The following is a 19,578-nucleotide window of genomic DNA, read 5'->3' as shown; positions in this document are numbered from 1 at the left end:
CAAAAGGCCTGGAGAAGGGATTGCCCAATTAGTGTTGATCACGAATATTCGAATTGCGAATTTTAATCGCGAATATCGGCACTTCGATAATTCGCAAATATTTCGAAATTCGCAAAATATATTCGTAATTGCGAATATTCGATTTTTGTGAAAATACCAGTTCATAATTTATATGCGAATTTTATGCGAATTTTCGCTATCAAGAAAATAATGCCTGGAGATCATGAATTCGCGAATTCTCGAATATATGGCGAATATTCGCCCAAATATTCGCGAAATATCGCGAATTCGAATATTGCCCCTGCCGCTCATCACTATTGCCCATCATATATTAGTTCAATTTAATATTTTACACAGAATTTAGGTTACACCTTTATGGCTTAATAAATGGGGTATGAGAAACACTTCTAACTGTCCACTGTGTGATTCAGAGACCGATCATTTACATATGCTTTGGCCCTGTACAGAACTAAAAGAATATTGGGGGGCAATATATATTTATATTACCCAAAAATTGAAAGTGGTGATCCCATTTACGGTAGAGTCTTGGATTCTGAGTAATCTTTCCAAGGTAGGGGGCCATAAGTGCAAACGATTTGGTTAAAAACATTTTTGGCAAGGTTTTTGACAGCACTGGCTTGATCCTCATCTAATACTCCAAGTATGAATACATGGTTAAATCTCGTTAATAAGATTAAAAGGTATGAAAACATCTTATAACAACAAATTCTGAGGATAAATGGTTTAGGCCTCTTTCACACGGGCGTCGCGAGTGAGGGCCGGATAGGATGCGGGTGCGTCGTGGGAAAATCGAGCGATTTTGCCTGCAAGTGGGGTGAGTTTTGTATACGATTGCGTTGCGTTGTTTAGTTTTTTCCGCGCGAGTGCAATGCATTTTGCACGGCGTGAGAAAAAAACTGAATGTGGCACCCAGACCCGAACCTGGACTTCTTCAATGAAGTTCGGGTTAGGTATTCTGTAGATTTTAATATTTTTCCTTATAACATGGTTATAAGGTAAAATAATAGCATTCTGACTACAGAATGTTTACTAAAATGTAGATTAAGGTGTTCAAATTAACTTACCTTATCCACTTGATCGCACAGCCGGCATCCTCTTCTTCTTTCAGGACCTGCAAAAGGACCTTGGGTGACAAAATCTTCTATCTTCATTCAACAAGACCTGCGTTGACCTCACCGCGCTCATTACGTGTTGAGTGCGATTACGCCACCAAAGGTCATTTTGCAGGTCCTGAAAGAAGAAGCAAGAAGACGATGCCGGCTGTGCGATCAATTTGAACAGGCAAGTACATTTTTTTTACAACTCTACATTTTACTAAGCATTCTGTATTAAGAATGCTATAATTGTCCCTTAAACTATGTTATAAGGTAAAATAATACAGGGAATACACTTTAACGGGGTCCAGGGTTGCTTTCATCCCTATCATCTCCTAGCAACCATGCGTGAAAATCGCACCGCATCCACACTTGCTTGTGGATGCTTGTGATTTTTACACATACCCATTCATTTCTATGGGGCCTGCGTTGCATGAAAAACGCTGAATATAGAACCTGCTGCGAGTTTCACACAACGCACAAATGATGGTGAAAAATCACTGCTCATGTGCACAGCCCCATTGAAGTGAATGGGTCCGGATTCAGTGCGGGTGCAATGAGTTCACCTCATGCATTGCACCCGCACAGATTTCTCACCCTTGTGACTATCTGCTGTGCCACCATTGACTTTTTCCTCCCATTTTTTTTTTTTTTTTTTTTTGAGAATTGGACTCTTGGTATTCATGGACATCAGGAAAGTGGTTTAACCCACTTTCTGGAATTGTTCTTTTTCTTCCTCGCCTCTCTCCCTTCCCTATACTATACTAATTGTATTAACTATTTTTGTTTGTAACAAAGGTATGCTTGTTCCAACCAACTGTTTGTTATAATATTTTCAGTAGGATTATAGATTTGCAGGTTAGCATATTATTGGATTGGAGTTTTTTTTTCGTACGACATATAACAAGTGTATTTGTGTAACGTGGAGGGGGGAAGGTAAGGGGGGGGGGAATAGAGGAAAGAGAGGACAAAACTTAAAATGCCATAAAAAAAAAAGTGAGGAACAGCGCGGCCCTACGGGGAGTACCGCCAGGCGATCAGTAACAGGATTAGAGAGTGGGTCTAAACAACAGGGTTTAAATAAGTTCTTGGTTCCGAACTCGCCTGGGTCTAGATCTCCACAAAAAGAAAAAAACCATAGCTGTCGGGTCTCAAGGCTCGATGCAGGAGATTGGGTCTGCAGGGGGAGAGGGAGAGAGGGGAATCGTGGTGACATTTACAGAAACAGACGCAAGAAGGATGCAGGACATTTTTTGCACTGTCCCTAGGATGGAAAATTTAATGGGTAATATAGTGACGCAGCTTGGGGCAGTGCAAATAGATGTTACTGTTATACGGGACGAGATGGAGAAAGTAAGGCAGCACCTGTATGAGATGGAGAAAAGGATTCCTGTTTTGGAACACTGTTAAGAATCTAGAGAAGGAGGTGGCATTTCTAAAACAGATAAATGTTAAGATGGAACAAAAATTAACTAATCAAGAAGATCCAATATAAGATGTGTAGGGATCCCAGAGCGTGCAGAGGGGTATAATTGTACTGAATTTATGGAGAAATGGATAGGTGAGAATTGTAAAGAGGGTACTCTTTCCTCCCTATTCGCTATTGAAAGAGCACATAGGGTCCCTACAAAAAAATAGGGTCCCAGGGGAATATCATAGACCGATATTGGTGAAATGCCTATTAGCTAAGGATCGTGATACTATAATTGCTGATGCTAGAAATTCTGAAAAATATCGGCTACAGGGTGAAAAGATAAGACTTTTTCCGGATTACTCGGCAAATACTAATGCCCGTAGAAGAGATTTTATAACAAAAAAAAAAAAAGATTAAGGGAGGCAGGTCTAAAGTACAGCTTACTTTTTCGGGCAAAATTAAGGGTGGAATATAAAGGAAAGAGTGTGTTTTTTTTCTGACCCCGGAAGAGGTTCCCTCTCTGCTAGATGGTTAGGATTCTTTTATTGAATGTGAGAAGTCTGCAAGAGAGTGTTAAGAGATTTGCTATCCTTGAGTGGATGAAGAGGTTCTTGCCAGCCATCATTTGCCTTCAAGAGACACACCTGGACAAGGAATCATTGAGGTGGTTGGAGAGGAGATGGATTGTGGAAGGGTTTCACTCTGTATATACTACTTATTCTAGAGGGGTGTCAATTTTGATACACAATAAGATCAAATTTGAGTGTGTCGCATGTGAGGCCGATGACTATGGCAGGTACCTCTTTCTACACTGCAATATTGAAGGGATTAAAACTGTAATTGCTAATATATATATATATATTCCACCACCATATAAGCCAGATGTGCTGTGTCAATTATACAGATTTATGTTGAATAGCCAGGAGTGTGTAATGATTGCGATAGGAGATTATAATACGGTAATGGATCCACTCAAGGATAGAACGTCTAGCAGAGGGGGAAGAGCACAAAATGTAGATTTTTTAAAACTAGCCCAGGAATTTAATTGGGTTGATGTTTGGAGTTTCCAGAACCCGGGCGAAGCCATGTACTCTTGTTATTCTAAAACACATCAAACTTGGTCAAGAATAGATATGGTCCTGGGAAATAAAAACTTAATGTCCCAAAATAGGATCAGGATAAAGTATGTACCTATGTCCCTATCAGATCATACCGCAGTGGTAATTGAATTAGACCTGAATAAAAAATGTTTAAGTTCAACCCTCATTGGTTACCTCTGATCCCAGATAAAGAGTATAGCTGAAGAACGTAAAAAAATGTTTAAGGAAAATAAGGACTCCGCTAGTAGGTTAATTGTCTGGGACACTGCCAAGGCATACTTGAGAGGCTTGTTGTTTAAAAAGGTAAATCAGTGGGGGAAAAAAAGTACTAGAGAAAGCGGCAATGTACTGGAAAAAAAATTACAAGAAGCAAGAATAGCATGTATAAGGCACCCCACTGATTGTAATAAGAGAGTTTGGGAGGAAGAACAGGAAAAGTTAAAAATATATCATTTAGAAAGAAGTAGGAAAGAACTACTCTTTCAAGGGATCCGGTTAGCCTCAGAGGGTGAAAAGGTCGGTAAAATCTTAGCAAGTATAGTAAGAAATCAAAGAGGGAAATCGTGGATTGGTGCGATCAGAGATAAAATGGGTGAAATAATTAGTACATCGGAAGGCATAAAAAAAAAAGTGTTCTTGGAATATTTCCTGGAACTATATAAGTCCCGGGTACAATACTCAAAACAAGATTTAGATTTATATCTAGATCAGATTGCTTTTGGAGAGATATCTCAGGACCAAAAAGAATATTTAGAAAAATAAATATCGGTGGCGGAAATAAATCAGGTTCTGGAGAAGGTAAAACCAGAAAAGGCACCAGGTGGGGATGGGCTCCCCTTTGAAATATATAAAAATTTCTCTCAGGTGTTAGTACCAGAGTTAAAAACAACACTGAATGAGGCCCAAAGATTAGGTAATCTAACGGACTCCATGAAAGAGGCATTATCACATTAATTTAAAAAAATGGGAAAGAACAATTAGATCCCGGGTCATACAGGCAAATATCTCTCCTAAACACGGATGTTAAAATTCTGGCTATGGTTTTGGCTGATAGGCTGTCAAAGGTTATTAAAGTAGTAATAAATGAAGATCAGACCGGTTTTAAACCCGGTAGAACGATATATTCAAATATAAGAAAGATAGGGAGATTAAAGGGTTTCAATACGTAGGTGGAGAAGAAAAATCATTAATGTACGCGGATGATATTTTATTGTTTTTGCACAATACTGGGGATCAGTTTAACAGAGTAATAGAAATAATTGATACGTTTTTTTTTCTGGTTTAAATATTAACTGGGGGGAAAAAAAAAATCACATATGCGGTTACTAGGAGAGGGACAATCACAGGGAGATTCAAGGGTTCATGTCCTTGAAAAACACGAGAATTTCAAATATTTAGGTATACAAATCTCCGGAAACATAGAAGATTATGAAAAATTAAATGTACTCCCCCTAATAAAAGAACTTGGAACCAAAATACATATTTGGAAAAGACTACCAATGTCAATATATGGACGGGTAAACCTAATAAAAATGGTTTTCCTCCCAAAAATAATTTATGTTTTACAAAATGCCCCATTGAGATTACTGCAGAATATTTTTAAGCTATTGGATAGCCTAATGGGGGACTTTATTTGGAAAGGTGCCATTCCTCGGATAAAGAAAGAAGTGCTTCAGCTTCCAGTGCGAGAGGGAGGACTAGCGGTTCCGAATTAGTTTTTCTATTACTTAATAACACAATATGGTCACATAAATGGTAGTCTAAATGCTTTAGTGGGTAAGCAGGAAGTAAATAGATTGGGGTGGAAAGAGGAATGGAATCACTTAGAGGTGTTGGAATCAGGTATATTGGGGAAAAATAATACAGGTAATAAAAAATAATACAGGTAATAGAATATTAAACTCACTGGAGTATACATGGGTGGAAATAAAAAAAAAAGCTTAGATATTAAAGGGTTTTTGCACTATACACCTATCTGGAAAAACTTCAATTTAAAAGAACTCCAAACAATTAGGATTTATATAGATTGGGGAAAAAAAGGGGATGAAATATCTAGACCAGATATTTGAGGAGGATAAGTTATAAGATTTCAATACACTGGTGAGGGAGTTTGGGATCCCCCAAAAGGATATGTATAAATATTTTCAGCTCAGGAATGCGCTGCGGACAGTGGAGCAGCTGGATAAGTACAGAAGGGAAAAAAATCTGATAAGTTATACAAATTTACCAATGGAGGGGAAAGAGGAGGAATAACTGCAAGGAGATATAAGATTTTGATGGAGGCAAAGAGTAAACGGAACATAATGCTGGCCAGGAAAAAATGGGAGAGAATTAGAATCTTTTACGGAAGAGAAATGGAAAGATGCCCTTAGAAGTTATGCTAGGGTCTCGGATAGGGGCTCACACAAGATCTCACAGTTTTTTTTTATAGTTCATAGATTACATAGATCTCCGTGGATGTTGAACAGAATGGGTGTGAGTACTTCAGATAAGTGTCTAAAATGTAGTGGAGATAGAGCAGACTTAGGCTACTTTCACACTAGCGTTCGGGTTTCCGTTCGTGAGCTCCGTTTGAAGGAGCTCACGAGCGGACCCGAACGCAGCCGTCCAGCCCTGATGCAGTCTGAATGGAGGCGGATCCGCTCAGACTGCATCAGTCTGGCGGCGTTCAGCCTCCGCTCCGCTCGCCTCCGCACGGACAGGCGGACAGCTGAACGCTGCTTGCAGCGTTCGGGTGTCCGCCTGGCCGTTCGGAGGCGTGCGGATCCGTGCGGATCCGTCCAGACTTTCAATGTAAGTCAATGGGGACGGATCCGTTTGAAGATGCCACAATGTGGCTCAATCTTCAAGCGGATCCGTCCCCCATTGACTTTACATTGAAAGTCTGAACGGATCCGCGCAGGCTACTTTCGCACTTGCGCACTTGCGAATTTTTTTAAAGTTATTAATGCAGACGGATCCGTACTGAACGGAGCCTCCGTCTGCATTAATATGAGCGGATCCGTTCAGAACGGATCCGCCCGAACGCTAGTGTGAAAGTAGCCTAAATTCACTGTTTCAGGAGATGCCCCAGACTGTTCAGATATTGGACAGAAATTGCAGAGACCGTATTTTCAATTTTGAAGGTTCAAATATCAGAAGATTAGGGGCAATCGAACATTTGAAGTTAAATAAAAAGATAAGACTGGTCCTTAGTAAAGTATTATTTCAAGCCAGACTCCTCATACTTAGGAAATGGCTAAAAGAAGACCCCCCGACAGCGGGTCAGTGGAGAAAAGCAAGTGATAATTTGATCAAGGAAGAGCGGGTGATGGAGGGCCACAGTAAAAAAAAATTAAAAAAAAATCACAAAATCTTTCCGAATTATGGAAAAATTGGTTATTGTAGGGCTGGGCACGTGTTAGAGAAAATTATTTTTTTCTTCGTCCCCCCACTCTCTCCCCTTAGGGTGGTTGGAGGGTATTCAATAAAGGGGAGTGGTAAGGGAGAAAAATTTGTTTTGTAATTTTGCAATTTTAATGGTCAATCTGGATTTTTTCTATTGTTAAAATTGATGTGTCTCGTATATAAATGTATATGTTTCTATGAAATTGAAATAAAAAGATTATATTATATTTTTTTAAAAAGAAAGAAAAAAAGATTTAAGTAATTTTGTATGCCAAAAACAAGAGTAGGAAATAATAAAATTAGATGGGCCGGTCGTCCTGCCCCCTTCCCCGTTTTCCAGCACCTCAGAAAAGGGACGCGAGTAAGGAAAAGTTGCAAAAGTAAAATGATTTGTTATAATGCCACTTTATCTTCCTCTTTTTCTTCCCATTTTTCGTTTTTTGTATTTTCTTTATTAGATGGAAGTAGAAAAAGGTAGATGGATATATTCTCCAATCAAAATTTGTCTTTAGTTTTTTGAGATAAGTGAAATACACCTGACCTATTCCCTGCAAAAGTAAATATTACTGAGTGAGGGTTACTAACTTTTTGTTATGAGTAGATGAGGGGGTTAAAAAATTAACTGGAATATTTTGAGATTTTTCATTGACCAAACCTCAGAAATATTTCCTGTAGGGATATGCGTGTTCTGCATTGCGAGTCTTTTATAAAAATGGTCATGAATCATTGCATAGCTGTTTGTAGTTAGGTGTTACTATGTTGCAACCTGACATTAAAACAAAATTGCCTCCGATACTTTCTGTGTGCTGTTCAGGGTAATCACTCACTTTTTCAATGTATGTGTATCTCTCACCCACTCCAGCCATTGCAGAAGTTTGTTCCTCCTTTCTGTCCTGCGTCATACTGCACGAGCTAAGGGCATCAGCACCTGACTTTTCTGTTGTGCTCCTCCGTCGGCTTCATGTCTCCCTGGAGAAGTTGTGAGTAGTTTCTTAGACTACTTTCGCATCAGCGTTTTCCTTTCTGGTTTTGAGATTCATCATAGGATCTCAAAACCGGAGAAAAACGCTTTAGTTTTGTCCCCATTCATTGTCAATGGGGACAAAAAACTGAACAGAACAGAATACACCAGAATGCATTCCTTTACGTTTCAATGCGTTCCCATGATGCCCACAACAGTGCTGCAAGCAGCATTTTTGAGTGCATCATAGGATGGGGAGCAAGAAGGATCTGGCATGAAACACAATGTAAGTCAATAGTGCCAGATCTGTTTTTTCGGACACAAAAGAAAATGGATAAGGTGACAATTGACAATGGTTTTAGTGACAAATCCGTCTTGGTCATTTTAGAGATAATACAACCGGATCCGTTCATAACAGATGCAGCTGGTTGTGTTATTATGACATTAGCGTTTTTACTGATTCATGACGGATCCAGCAAAATTGCAGATGTAAAAGTAGCCTTATCCTTGTAGCTATGTGGGGTGGCTCTCTTCCTTGGTGGCTCCTCCTCGTTTTAATACATCATGTACACGCATGGCGCTAGTGCCTGGCATCGCAATGTCTTCTTCATCTCTATGGCTGCTGATGTCACTGATAATTACAGGAAGGGACGTCTCTACGGAGACCACTGTTCCCCTCTGGCTATTTCAGCTTTGTAGATCAGTTGTTTGAGCAATTCCTCCATTAGTGTCTGCATACATCTGCTTTTTTCTTCTGTATCTCTATAAATGTGAAGTGACCGTTGCTCTCCCTCTTTTATAGCTGCTCCAGATCCAACTGTTGGTCACCTACTGTTTCCACAAGCTTTTCATCCATGTGCAGACCCATGATACAAGAGTTAAACAGTGCTTCAATGGAAAGTATGAATTTATTTAATAATTATATTTTAATATATGGTCAACTACTGCCCCCATGTGGCCCCTTTATGTAATTATTATACAAAAGAGGCCTGTGTTTTTTACGGCCCACGAAAAAAACATGTGAAAAAATAGACATGTCCCATTTGTCCGTTTTCACTGCCCGACAACCCCCATACAAATGAAGGGGACCATTTTTAGTACTTTTTTAAAAAAGGTATCCGTGAAAAAAAATGGCCGTTTTTCATGGGTGTTTATTTTACCACTGCCATGTGAATGCCTTAGGCGATGATAAATGTATTGTGCTTATAGGTTACATATCCTTTTCCCCCCCTGGGTTTTAATGAGGCGCTGAAGAGCATTTATGATTGCTTTTCAATGGCTTTTGTCTCAATAATGCAATGAGTTAAGAAATTTGAGTTAAGAGATGGAGTGCTAACCCTGCTACATCTGTATGTTAAAAATGGACCGTTTCACAGTTTTTTTCTCACTGTCATGTGATTGTACCCTTAGGAGACAGGTACTGTATGAAGTAGACTTATAGGTTAAACACCCTTCACCCCTGGGTCTTAATGAGGTGCTCGAAAGCATTTATGATGGCTACATGCACTATATTTCTATATTTCAGTGGCAGCTTTTTAGCAATTTCAGTCCCACAGAAATAATCGTAGTTAAAAAACAAACAAACAAAAAAAAACACACACCATATTTTCAATGCTGTAGCCACAATTGTTGAGTTTTTTCACATACAGCATTCTGTAAAAATGTAAAGTATTATAGTGGCTCACTTTACTTAAATACTATTGGTAGGGGTGCTTGGTTTATAAGTGGCTCACCCAGTCACTTGAAAGCTTAAAACTAGTAATCAAATATTTGTTAAACCAGCACTCACCATCTAAAACCAAGTGATTAAATAACAAAAATGTATTTGATTAAATGTTAAAATATTGATGGATAATCTAAAAGGTCGGTAGACATACAAATTCTTGAAACCACATATACATATAATATTACAATGTAAAAAATGAAATAAATACAAAATATAAACAAATCTAATGCATGCAAGTTAATATTGGTCAATAAATCTCTGTAGAAATAATTGATGCAATATGGAATCCTGATTAAATCGATGAATGGAAGATAAATAGAGCCATCAAAATATTCAATGATCAAAAACTGTTCCAAGTACCGAATATTCGAGCAATATAGTATTCACAATTAGTCTTGTAAAATGTTTGAATAGCAAACGACAGTCCTTTATCAGTAAACTTCAATCTTTTTGATTGTGAGACACTCGATTTACTTGCAAATGTTTGTAAAGTGATACTTACTGTTTAGTTGCTTTGGCGTCTTTTACCAGAGGTGTCCCTCGTGGTATATAAAGACTTATCCTCCTTGTTGTTTCGATATATTCGGTATGTCTTGAATCTTTATGTAGCAGCTAGGAAGTTTTGATTTTAGCGGAAAAAGCTGGCGTCTCACGTGGTGCTCTGTCCAAAATCTTGAATGGCGGAGCTTACGTTGTATGTCACGTGGTGTATAGAGGAGGTAGCAATCTAGACTTGAGCTTTCGAATCTCGAATTTACTTATCATTTCTCGTAGATATTGCAGTCGATACAGGGTATTGGTGGGTAGTTATGATTCTCTGGTTCCACTAGACGCGTTTCGAGGACTTCTATCCTCTTCCTCAGTGGCCATACTGAGAGTCTCATCTACCCTCCTTTTATACCCTTAAGTTAAAGGGACCCTCCTAAACCCTGATATGGACTTCTTAAAAGGGACAGGCTGTCCATTTATCATTAAATATAGTTCTAAAATTTTGTTCAATTTATCAATATATTCCCTCGATCCATATGATAAAATAGGTACAATTTTCAAAGACTGTCTACAAAAACAGCAAAAACGCACATGCGTTAATGGTGCGGTACTAATGCGTTTTTTCTTTTTTGTGCGTTTTTGCTGTTATTATATTACACCATCTTTACATTGTTATATACACTCTCTAAATCCCACGCTTATATAATAAAACTTTAAAACATAATATAAAATTTACTTAATATTTTTTTTTTGTTCCAATTAAAAATATGTAGGTTGACGAATTTAACAAAGTCTTTGGCAGAAATACTCCATATATTAATAACTTAAATGGTGCCTTTATATGGATGGCTGCTGGATACACACATATATTCTTCTGTAATCGGTAACCTTACTTTAAAATGCCCATAAAAAACTAAAAACGCAGATGCGTTAATAGTGCAGTTCTGGTGCATTTTTTTTATTTTTTGTGTTATTTAACAGCAGCCGGCCCTACTATAACAGAAATGAAGCATAAAGAACCGATGTTACAAAAAATGGCACAACATTAAGGGTTTTTATAGATATGGTCAATGCGGCAATTGTAAAATAATACAATTCTAGGGAAAAACAAATGTAAAAATCACATCATCAAATAACAATTTCTCTTAAGACATTAAATATTTTTTAACATGTAACTCCAAAAGTGTAATATATATATATATATATATATATATATATATAAAATGGAATGTCCGTGTAAGAAACAATATATTGGAAGGACAAAAAGAACATTAAAAAAGCGAATTTCTGAGCATATAGCAAATATTAGAAAAGGGTACGATAAACATTCTTTATCCCTACATTTTAAACAAAAACATCATAAAGACCCTACGGGAATCAAATTTGCAGCTCTGGAACAAGTCAAAATCCACTGGAGAGGGGGTAACCATATCCTCAAAATGTAGAGACAAGAGTCAAGAGACGTATTTATGATTTTGATACCCTACAACCAGGAGGCCTCAATTCAGATTTTGAATTATATGGATTCTTATAGTTATGGAGGTGGTCTAGCTCTAATGGACATCGTGTGTCAGGCTGTTGTTACCAGCACGACACTCTTCCCTCGGGGTGAGACCAACCATCCATTCCTACATAACTCCATACTTCTTTACAACTATCAAGATATTACATGATGTAGTCCTTCATTTCAATGCCTCATCACTTCAAATATTCACTGGAGATGTATTTTAACATTTAAAAAAGGTAGACATTATCATAACCAGGGCCGGCTGCCGTTAAATAACACAAAAAAAATAATAATCAAAAAACGCACCAAAACCACACTATTAACGCATTTGCTTTTTTGGGCTTTTATGGGCATTTTAAAATAAGGTTACGAATTGCAGAAGAATATATGTGTGTATCCAGCAGCCATCCATATAAAGGCACCATTTAAGTTATTAATATATGGAGTATTTCTGCCAAAGATTTTGTTAAATTCGGCAACCTACATATTTTTAATTAGAACAAAGAAAAAAAATAATATATCTATATATATAAAATCAATTTTATATTATGTTTTAAAGTTTTATTATATAAGTGTGGGATTTAGAGAGTGTACAGCCAGGTCCATAAATATTGGGACAGCGACACAATTGTAACATTTTGGGCTCTATACACCACCACAATGGATTTGAAATGAAACAAACAAGATGTGCTTTAACTGCAAACTGTCAGCCGTAAATTGGAGTTATTTACATCCAAATCAGGGGAACGGTGTAGAAATTACAACAGTTTGCATAAGTGCCTCCCACTTGTTAAGGAACCAAAAGTAATGGGACAATTGGCTTCTCAGCTGTTCAATGGCCAGGTGTGTGTTATTCCCTCATTATCCCAATTAGAATGAGCAGATAAAAGGTCCAGAGTTCATTTCAAGTGTGCTATTTGCATTTGGAATCTGTTGCTGTCCAAAGAGCTGTCACTATCAGTGAAGCAAGCCATCATTAGGCTGAAAAAACAAAACAAACCCATCAGAGAGATAGCAAAAACATTTAGCGTAGCCAAAACAACTGTTTGGAACATTCTTAAAAAGAAGGAACGCATCGGTGACCTCAGCAACACCAAAAGACCCGGAAGACCACCACAAGGAAAGACCGCGAAAAACAACTGTGGTGGATGACCAAACAATTTTTTCCCTGGTGAAGAAAACACCCTTCACAACAGTTGGTTAGATCAAGAACACTCTCCAGGAGGTAGGTGTATGTGTGTCAAAGTCAACTATCAAGAGAAGCCTTCACCAAAGTGAATACAGAGGGTTCACTACAAAATGTAAACCATTGGGGAGCCTCAAAATCTGGAAGGCCAGATTAGCATTTGCCAAATTACATCTAAAAAAGCCTTCACAGTTCTGGAACAACATCCTATGGACAGATGAGACCAAGATCAACTTGTGCCAGAGTGATGGGAAGAGAAAAATATAGAGAAGGAAAGGAACTGCTCATGATCCTAAGCATACCACCTCATCAGTGAAGCATGGTGGTGGTAGTGTCATGGCGTGGGATGTATGTGCAGTAAGCTGGATTGATGACCAAGTGCACTGGCGCAATATTAATAGTTTTTAGTTTGTGCAATTGCAGCTTACGCAGGTTCTGTAGCAGGGCCCTTTAAGATGTTACAACTCACGTACCAGATGAGGAATGCTAGAGGGGGGGGGTAATGTCTCTGTATAGCAGATATGGTAGTGTCAACGGTGTCTCCTACCTTGGTACGGCTGGAATCCTGAATCTTGGCTCACTTGCAATAAATTGAGTGTTGTTAATAGGAGTAATGGTGGAATGATTGAGATCCAGACAGGAGATATAATCCAACTTGTCTTTACTTAATAGCAACAGCTATCCATACAAGTTACATCAATAGTCTTTAGGTTCCAGCAGGTATTGGCAATATAGGCAGGAATCTATATGTATTCTGCTTCTTGTCATATGCAGGTATCTATCTTCTGCTCTGTCTGTCTGTCTTCTGCTTGTAATGGGCCTGACTAGCTGAGGAGGCATTTGGCTTCTCCTGGTCTCTGGATTAGTACTCACAGGACTGCTCGCAGTGAATGGCTTCCTGGAGATCTGTAGTTCTGGAGGTTGTTGCTTGCCTGTCACCAGCTGAGGTAGATGACTCAGGCTGGGAAGATGAATCCTTGGCCTCAGCCGAGGCTGGATCCTAGGTTGGGTTCCCTGTAGCTGGGAGCTCCTAGTAACACAACCTCCCCCAGCAGGGGTGGCTGGTACACTAACTTTCTTCTCCTCCTCATGAGACAGGACATGGGAACAGCCCACTTCTGCTCATACAGGGGAGACTAGGCTGGAATGGACTATTCCAGGCCTAGATATACTAAACTGGCTATATACCTGATCACACATTGCCGCCACCTACTGGTGTACAGGGAAATTACAGCATAATATATGAAACAGGCAAATGCAAAGTTAGATTACACAAGATGGCAATAGATGTACACTTGACATGTTGTAGCAGGGAGATAGAGTTTAGTGACATACTCTGGGATGTTACATATGGCTGCCAATGGAACTGGTTCTCTTGTATTTATTGATGTGACTGCTGACAAAAGCAGCAGGATGAATTCTGAAGAGTTTTAGGCAATATTATCTGCTCATATTCAGCCAAATGCTTCAGAACTCATTGGACGGCGCTTCACAGTGCAGATGGACAATGAACAGTGCAGATGAGAACTTCATGGCTGCTACATAAAGATACGAGACATACCGAATATATTGAAACAACAAGGAGGGTAAATCTTTATATACCACAAGGGATGCTTCTGGTAAAAAACGTTTACAAGTAAATTGTCTCACAATCGAAAAGATTGAAATTTACTGATAAAGGACTGTCGTTTGCCATTCAAACATTTAACAAGACTAATTGTGAATACTATATTGCTTGAATATTCGGTACTTGGAACAGTATTTGAACATTGAATATTTCGACGGCTCTATTTATCTTCCATTCATCGATTTAATTAGGATTCCATATTGCATGAATTATTTTTACAGAGATTTATTGACCAATATTAACGTGCACGCATTAGATTTTTTATATTTTGTATTTTATATTTTATTTTTTACATTGTAATATTATATGTATATGTGTATACCGACCTTTTAGATTATCCATCGATATTTTAACATTTATTCGAATAAATTTTAGTTATTTAATCATTTGGTTTTAGATGTGTTTTATAAGGTGAGTGCTGGTTTAAAAAATATTTGATTACATACAGCATTCTGTTCACTCTTCATTGCCATCTATGATAGCATTACTATGTTTGAAGGGATTTTGTTTGTGTCCTAGGAGACCACATCAAATAATTACATCACATGACAGAAGCATTTTCTAGGAGTCAAGGAAGCTTGCTTGCCTCTTAGGAGACCACGTCACATGGTTACATGATCACATCACCATAGCATTCTCCAAGACTGGGGAGTTGGTTTGTCTCTTAGGAGACCCCATGACTTGCAGTGTACAAATATTTCAGAGACACTTCATTTTCAATAAATTCATATTCAATAAATTATATAGTATGTCAAACACACCTAGTTTTTTTAAATACTGTATATTTGATTTCATCAGACTTCACTGAATATCCTGAAGAACATGGGAGTTTATTCTATTGTCCCTCCTCCTTATGTTATTTGTTTCGTAGTCCAAATGGGTGTTTATAGCATTGTTGTACCTTTATAAAACCTGTGCATTTATTTAAGGACATTTAATTGCCATCTTGAATATACAGTGCCTTGCAAAAAGTATTCACCCCCTTGACTTTTTTCATGACATTACATTACAGCCTTAAGTTCAATGTTTTGTTATGTGATGGATTAGAACACAATAGTCTAAGTTGGTGAAGTGAAATGAGAAAAATATATAAATAAAACTATTGTTTAGAAATAGAAAACAGAAAATTGTCATGTGTGTATTTATTCACCCCCTTTGTTAGAAAGCCCATAAAAAGCTCTGGTGCAACCAATTGCCTTCAGAAGCCACATAATTAGTGAAATGATGTCCACCTGTGTGCAATATAGGTGTCACATGATCTGTCATTACATATACACACCTTTTTTTGAAAGGCCCCAAAGGGTGCAACACCTAAGCAAGAGGCATCACTAACCAAACACTGCCATGAAGACCAAGGAACTCTCCAAACAAGTAAGGGACAATGTTTTTGAGAAGTACAAGTCAGGGTTCGGTTATAAAAAAAATATCCAAATCTTTGATGAGCCCCTGGAGCACCATGGAAGGAACATGGCACAACAGCAAACCTGCCAAGAGACGGCCGCCCACCAAAACTCACGGACCGGGCAAGGAGGGAATTAATCAGAGAGGCAGCACAGAGACCTAAGGTAATCCTGGATGAGCTGAAGAGTTCCACAGCAGAGACTGGAGTATCTGTACATAGGATGACAATAAGCTGTACGCTCCATAGAGTTTGGCTTTATGGCAGAGTGGCCAGAAGAAACCCATTACTTTCAGCTAAAAACAAAAAATCACGTTGCGAGTTTGCGAAAAGGCATGTGGGAGACTCCCAAAATGTATGGAGGATAGTGTTCTCGTCTGATGAGACTAAAATGGAATCTTTCGGCCAAAGAAAACACTATGTCTGGCGCAAACCCAACACATCACATCAAGAAAACCATCCCCACATTGAAACATGGTGGTGGCAGCATCATGATGTGGGGATGTTTTTCAGCAGCCGTGATTAGGAAACGGGTCAGTTGGAGGAGTTGAGGTAAAGATGGATGGTGCCAAATACAGGGATATTCTTAAGCAAAACCTGTACCACTCTGTGCGTGATTTGAGGCTAGGACAATCATTGTAAGTAAAAAACGGATCCGGCACCAGTGAACATGTTTTTTGATGCCAGATCCAGCATGTTCAGTTTCCCATGCCGCACACAATAAGGCTGCTTGCAGCGGTTTTGTGTCTGGCATGGAAATGCAACAAAACTGAACAGAATGTATTCTGATGCACTCCATTCCAGTTTGTTCAGTTTTGTCCCCATTGACCATGAATGGGGACAAAAATGAAGCGTTTTCTTCTGGTTTTGAGATCCTCTGCCGGATCTCAGAACCAGAAATGAAAACGCAGATGTGAAAGTAGCCTCAGTGATCAAAGTGAAAACTGCAAGAATTCAAAGTTTATATCTACACAGAGAATGACAAGGAATATTACGAAGGCAAAACAAAATTATTAAAATGTGACTTAAACAATAGGTAATTTACAGCTGGCACATTGTCTTTAAAGTGTTGCATGTTCTGAAAAGCTGTCTGTATCCCCTGTATAAAAGGTGATGTATTTGAGTGCTGCATGATGTTTCTATCATCTTTTAACTCTCTGTAACACTTACATTTACATCAGATGTGGGTTTTCTTTCAAAGTGCCTTCATATTAATATACAATCATTTTTATCCTACAAAACCCTTTGACACAATCTTATGGCCCACTAACAGCTCCGTATGAAAGGTGTCTCGAAAATAAGAACTTACCGCCTATCCACAGCTAGGCCACCACCAATCACAAGAACAGGGTCCTAGAGTCCTGCAGCGCATGTACAAGATAGTCACTCCATTCACTCTGTGACCTTGTTTTGTGAACAACGGGGTACCAGGGTGCATACTCCAACCAATAAAATAGTTACCATGTATCAACTGAATAGGTGATAAAGTTCTTTTAGATGGACAAAGAGCAGAAATTACCATTGCAGTTTGCTGATGAGCCACTTAGCTTGTAGGACACAAGCAGAATAGATTATTTGCCTCAAACAAATACATTTTACCATGAAAATACATTAAGCCCCCTCCTCTACTTACCTAAGAAGTATGTTCACTTTGGGACACCCTTCCCACTTGTCAGAACATTTAGGACACTCAGTCTTTTTAGAAGACACCCACCACAGGGCGAGGCAATGTCTGCAGAAGCTGTGACCACATTTCAGGGTGGTGGGGTTCACCAATATATCATAGCAACAACTGCAGGAAAATTCACTAACAGATATGTTCCGTTCTAACTTCACTCCCGAGCTCCTCTCACAGTTGTCACTTTCTAACTGGACGTCCTCCTCCATGGCTGCCGTGCACAGGAATATGGAATGCGGGTCTTCAAAATGATCAATGAAATCCTCTAGTTATTTATAGCCCTGCAAAACAGAAGACATCAATTTTCTTAACTATGATTGGGAACATTTAATCAAAAATCTATGTGTGCAAGCACTCACAGCAATATATATTCAGGATAAGAAGAAAAAGGTACAATCTTTGGCTGGCCCAGAGCTGCATTTAGTAAATAAAGAGAAATATTATACTTCGGGTATGTTCACATTTGCATTGGAGGCTCCTTCAAGGGTCTCTGTTTCAGATTCTGCCAAAAAGAGTTGACATCAAAGTCTGGCATACAGCCATTTTTTCTACACTAAAACAGCAGGCACCTGAACGGACCCCATTACAGTCAATGGGGTCTGTTCAGCTCTGTTTGTGTAAGCTATGTGCCAGATCTGGCACTTCCTTTATTTTCATTGTTTTGCTCCTCTAACAGAGAGGAAGAACAGACTAGCACTGATGTGGGTTGCCCTTGATGTTAGATTTTTGTAAGGGTGCAAGGCAGGAGAGCAGGTGACATTGGCGGCGAATGATGGAGTCAGTAACCAGGTCAGTTGGCGTCAATAAATATTTAGTACGTGGGAACAGTAGTACAAAGCATATAACAGTGCAATCCTTTCTCCATAGCAACATATGGAAAGCAGCAATGATGGAGGCTATAGTATTTCTTCTCTTGGTTTCTCTCTAAAGTCTCTGAGCAGAACCATAGACATGCAATACAATTCTTGGTAGATGGTTCTGTAATTCCTGGGCTGAGGGGTACAGGTCTAAGACATGGTTGGCCCAACTATCTCAAACTGTGAAAGGGTGCACTAGCAATGTTCCCTCTCACAGCAGTAAGGTCTCTCTGTCATAAATGTACTCAATATCTTGCTGCCTGACTTCAATCTAGACCTTGTAATCTTCCTATTCTCGGGAGCACTTTGATGGTAAAGTTGATTCCTTGGCTGTAGAAGATGAATTTTCTCTGAACTTGGGGCTAGCTCTGAGGAGCTTACATATTCATGTCGTCTTTGTACCACAGCTAGAATTAGGCACACTCACAAATCGGGGATGGTCCCAGGTCCATCAACCTAATACTGTGAGACAAGATGTTAATTCTTATACAATGTTGTTGGGTATACAAACATGATAAATCATAACATTAAACTCAGCAATATGACATTACAGCAATTAAACCTTTGCAGTAACCCTGTTTTGGGGTACTACAAATCATGTCAAATACTGTAAATATTTCACCTGTAAAGACTCTGCAGCCAATTCCTACATCATAAAACCACATACATTAATAAAGAATGTCATAGTGCTCTCATTAACACTCAGTGCTCCCAATGATACCTGTCACTCCGACCTTCTGCCTTGTTAGTACACTTATACACTTAAATAAAGGGGATGTCAGACATATTACCAAATCTGTCCAGTACCCCTAAATGTGCTAAAATAATAAGATAAGATACTCACCACTTAAGCCCCTACTGTTTTCAGTGCTGCTGCTCCAGTTTGTATTGTTTATAGGCTGCAGGGTTGACATAGCAATATACAACGTTTGTTGGAAACAAAACCAACTTCACAAGAAATGTAACAGAACTGGTTTGCTCTGCTCATGTATTTACCTGGCAGATTTCTAACAGGTGAGGGCAGATTTACAGTGCATTCGGACAGTCTTCAGAACCTTCCACTTTTTGGGGGGAAGGAGAACCTTCAGCCTTGTTGGGGGTCCAGCCAGGGCACTCTGGATCAAGTTTCTTA

The 19,578-nt window shown here is 38.8% G+C and overlaps 1 protein-coding gene across 1 annotated transcript in view; it reads right to left on the bottom strand.

The window, feature by feature from the left end:
• LOC122945453 (bifunctional apoptosis regulator-like) overlaps positions 1-19,312 on the bottom strand; it is a 92,311-nt gene extending 72,999 nt beyond the window's left edge. Inside the window, exons 1-2 of the mRNA XM_044304521.1 lie at positions 19,291-19,312; positions 17,545-17,870 (exon numbers count right to left, since the gene is read on the bottom strand). Coding sequence (XP_044160456.1) covers positions 17,545-17,798 — 254 coding nt within the window. The 5' untranslated portion in view covers positions 17,799-17,870; positions 19,291-19,312. The remainder of the gene's footprint in view (positions 1-17,544; positions 17,871-19,290) is intronic.
• Positions 19,313-19,578: the final 266 nt, after the last annotated feature.

Source organism: Bufo gargarizans, chromosome 8 (genome assembly GCF_014858855.1).
Source record: "Bufo gargarizans isolate SCDJY-AF-19 chromosome 8, ASM1485885v1, whole genome shotgun sequence".
NCBI classification, from domain to species: Eukaryota; Metazoa; Chordata; class Amphibia; order Anura; family Bufonidae; genus Bufo; species Bufo gargarizans.
This window is presented reverse-complemented; position numbering and strand designations above follow the sequence as displayed.